At 39.2% G+C, this 3,762-nt stretch overlaps 1 protein-coding gene across 1 annotated transcript; it reads right to left on the bottom strand.

Annotated features, from left to right (window-relative positions):
- Positions 1-2,496: 2,496 nt before the first annotated feature.
- LOC120084722 lies at positions 2,497-3,105 on the bottom strand. Its single transcript, XM_039040534.1, has one exon. The coding sequence runs from the start codon at positions 3,103-3,105 to the stop codon at positions 2,497-2,499; it is 609 nt and encodes a 202-aa protein (XP_038896462.1).
- Between the last annotated feature and the right edge of the window lie 657 nt (positions 3,106-3,762).

The raw sequence follows: 3,762 nt of genomic DNA, 5'->3' as shown, positions 1-3,762 counted from the left end.
AAAGTTGGAGAGGCGAAGATTTGGACAGAACCGTGGATTTAATGCCGTTGAATTTGGCCACGATCTTATAGATTATACATGAAGAACCCTAAAATTGAATACAAACAAAGGTTGATGACGTAAGGGCAAACGTTAGCCAAAATTAGGTGTCTTATTAAGAGAAATTCTTAAACCTAAGTAATTTTAAAGAAGTCATTTGTAGGATGAGTTGTCACATAGAGAAGAGCTGGAAACGACTATAAATAGAAGGCTTTGGGTTGGAAGTTAAACTCATTCTCAAACAAAACTCAGTAGTAAAAATCATGTGAAAAGGGTGAAGTAATTCTGTTAGTTAGAAGGAGGAAACGCGGAAAGTGCTGCCCAAATTTCCTTCTCGTTTAAGAGGGAAAGCTCTACTGATTAAACCATAAGGAATAATAAGGAATAACTAGGATCGCAGTCAAGGTAAGTAATTTATCTCACCCTCTCTTTAAGTGTTTCATGGTAGTGTACCTTTAATATGCTGCATAATTATGTTATTGTTATGTTGCATTACATGTTTAAAATACGTTTATCGACAAGGGACCCCATGCATTTTGTTTGTTCACAACAATGAAATAAGATTAAATTGTAATTAGATAGAGGTTATGCTTCTAGGGCTAGCATGGCATGTATGGTTGCACCCCTCTAGACCCAATTCTATGTCAAATTTATGTTAGGGACTAAAAGGGTATGTATGGTTGCACCCCTCTAGTCCAATCTTACGTTTATGCTAATGGTTGATGTTGGATGCGACTCTGGCCCTACTGACTGCATGACCCACTAATCATCATATGGGTTAGTTTCCACTTAAGTCCTCATCTTCCAACCAGGGCGGAGATATTTATGTTAGAAGCATAACCGACCATCACATGTTATTATATGTTTTCGGTCCCATTCATATGTTTTCAGGACATGTTGCATGTGATTGTGCATTTGGTCACTACCCTATGTGAGAACTACTTACTGAGTATATTATATACTCATCCTATTTTATAGACTTTGTAGGTAAGGACACAGCATAGGTGGCAGAACTGAACGTCACTCAATGGCCAACCATCAAGCTCACTATCATAGGCATATGATTTTTGTATCACTACGCTAATGTTTTATGGATCCTGGTGTTTTGTAAAATAAACTTTTTATATAGTTTTCTACCTAATTAATAAATTCTTAGATATGTTCTTTTGAGATTTTTACCAAAACTCATCTCGTGATAGAAAAGTCTAAGTATGCATGTCGTAGCGGTCGGACCATAATATGTAAGGATCCGGTCGTTACACATACAAGCCGGAAACATGCATTAAGTTATTCTCCCACCATTTGTTGCTTGAAGAAGTATAATTTCATCATTAATGTCATTGTGCTTTACTTGATCATATATGCGTGAGTATTGAAAACCTTAAGTTTACTTAGTCACTCATCGCTCGTCAGGCTCTTAATTGTTTGTACGCTTCCCCTAGCTCTTCTTGGCCTGAAAAGATATAATTCCCGATTAAACTACTTAGAATTCTTAGTAAAATACCTCAATTAATTCATTTATTGAAAGAACTTTCATCAACACAGGCAGCTTTACTGGCGAGATCCCCCTGAGCGAGTTCAACGAGATCCCCCTGAGTGATGCTAGCGAGATCCCCCTGAGCGATGCTAGTGAGACCTTCTAGAGCGATGCTAGCGAGATCAGGCTTTTCCTGGCAAATTTCATCTTAGCGATACTCACCCAAATTCCTAGCGAGATTTCCTTCTACAGCGAGATTGGCGAGATTCTCTAGAGCGATACCAGTGAGATTTCCTCTATAGGTGAGATCCTCATCCCCACATCTCGCTATAACTCCCACGGGGAACTGGTTGTTTGTTCAACCCAAGCATTTGTCTGCTTATGCACCATTTCCCTGTTACAAATTTAAAAATTCATAACTCGAAATTCAGAGCTCTTTTTAAGAAACTTCCTTCTACAAACTTGTTTAGAATTGAGTTAACTTTCTTACCTTAAAATTTCAGCCAAGAACTCCTTATAGTTTGGCCTAGAACTTTCAATCTTCACCTCGAGCCCTGATTAACCCAAGATTTTGCCTCCTCTATTCTTTCTTCACTTCTTCTTCTTCTCCTTATGCAAACTTCCTCCGGCAAGACAACCTCACAAACTAGCTTCTCTCACTTTTCGAATGGCACTGATTTTACTAAAATTTTCTCATGTCAATTGCGGAAACCATGCTTTTGAAGTTCCTCTTCCAAAAACTTCCCACCGCCTCTAGAGTTCAAGAATTAACTGCCACGTCACCCCTCATTTAGTATGTTTTTCCTTCCCTTACATCATAACTCCTACAGACAAACATGAATTGCTACTTAATCAATATATAATATGACATTCCTTTGGCTAAACATGCTTATCTAGGAAACCTAGAGTTCGGGGTTTACTCATTCCCCCCTTAAAAGAAATTTCATCCTCGAAATTTACCTGATATGTCATTTGAAAAGTTAAGGATATTTCTTCCTCATTTGCTCTTCAGATTCCCAGGTAGCTTCCTCGATTCTATGATTATGCCATAGCACCTTCACCAAAGGAATCGTCTTATTTCTGAGTACCTGGTCTTTCCTGTCCAAGATCTCGATGGCCTCCTCCTTGTAATATAAATCTTCTTTGAGTTGTACCGGTTGTGTTGCTAGTATGTGCATGGGATCAGGCACATATTTCCTTAGCATTGACACATGAAATACTTCATGAATATGACCTAACTCCATCGACAACTGCAGCCTATAAGTTGCTGGACCAACCCGTTCCACAATTTCATATGGTTCGATGTATCGTGGACTTAACTTCCCTTTTCTCCCAAACCGGAGAATTTCTTTCCATTGGGATAGCCGGAGAAATACCCGTTCTCCGACTCCAAATTCTAGTTCTCTTCTTCGCTTATCGGTGTAGCTCTTCTGTCTATCGCGAGCTGCCTTAAGATTATCCCTGATAAGTTTCACATTCTTTGTTGTTTGTTGAACTAATTCTGGACCCAATAATTGTCGTTCTCCGACTTCATTCCAGCATACTGAGGTCCTGTAAGGTCGACCGTACAATGCTTCATAGGGAGCCATTCTGATACTATAATGGTAGCTATTTTTGTAGGCAAATTCAATCAATGGTAGGTACGTATCCTAACTTCCTTTGAATTGTAATACACAAGCTCTTAACATATCTTCCAGTGTCTGTATAGTTCTTTCCGACTGTCCATCTGTTTGCAGATGAAAAGCCGTACTGAAATGCAATTTACTGCCCATAGCCTTTTGTAAACTAGGCCAAAATTTTGAAGTAAACCTTGAGTCCCGATCCGACAGTATCGACACTGGGGCTCCATATTGACTGATTATCCTATCCACATAAATCTTAGCTAGACGGTCTAGTGTAAAAGTAACTTTTACTGGTATGAACTTGGCCATCTTGGTTAGTCTATCGACTATTACCCAAATGCCATCAAATCCTGAGGGTGTCTTAGGCAATCCAAATAGAAAGTTCATTGTCACATGCTCTCATTTCCACTCAGGCACTGGAAGTGGATTGAGTAGTCCTGCTGGTCTTTGTCTCTCAGGTTTTACTTGTTGACAGACTATACATCGGTCCACATATTTTGCTATGTCTCTCTTCATCCCAGGCTACAAGTAAGATTTCTTCAAAGTTCTATACATCTTGTTGCTACTTGGATGAATGGCATAAGCGAAACTATGTCCTTCCTCTAGAATGGCTTGTTTAAGCTG

This window comes from Benincasa hispida, chromosome 9, assembly GCF_009727055.1.
Source record: "Benincasa hispida cultivar B227 chromosome 9, ASM972705v1, whole genome shotgun sequence".
NCBI lineage: Eukaryota > Viridiplantae > Streptophyta > Magnoliopsida > Cucurbitales > Cucurbitaceae > Benincasa > Benincasa hispida.
The sequence above is the reverse complement of the archived record's forward strand: the minus strand, read 5'-3'. Positions and strand labels throughout refer to the sequence as shown.

Excerpts from the sequence above, each read along its gene's own strand:
- LOC120084722 (XM_039040534.1), bottom strand. The coding sequence starts at position 3,105 with ATGGCTCCCTATGAAGCATTGTACGGTCGACCTTACAGGACCTCAGTA.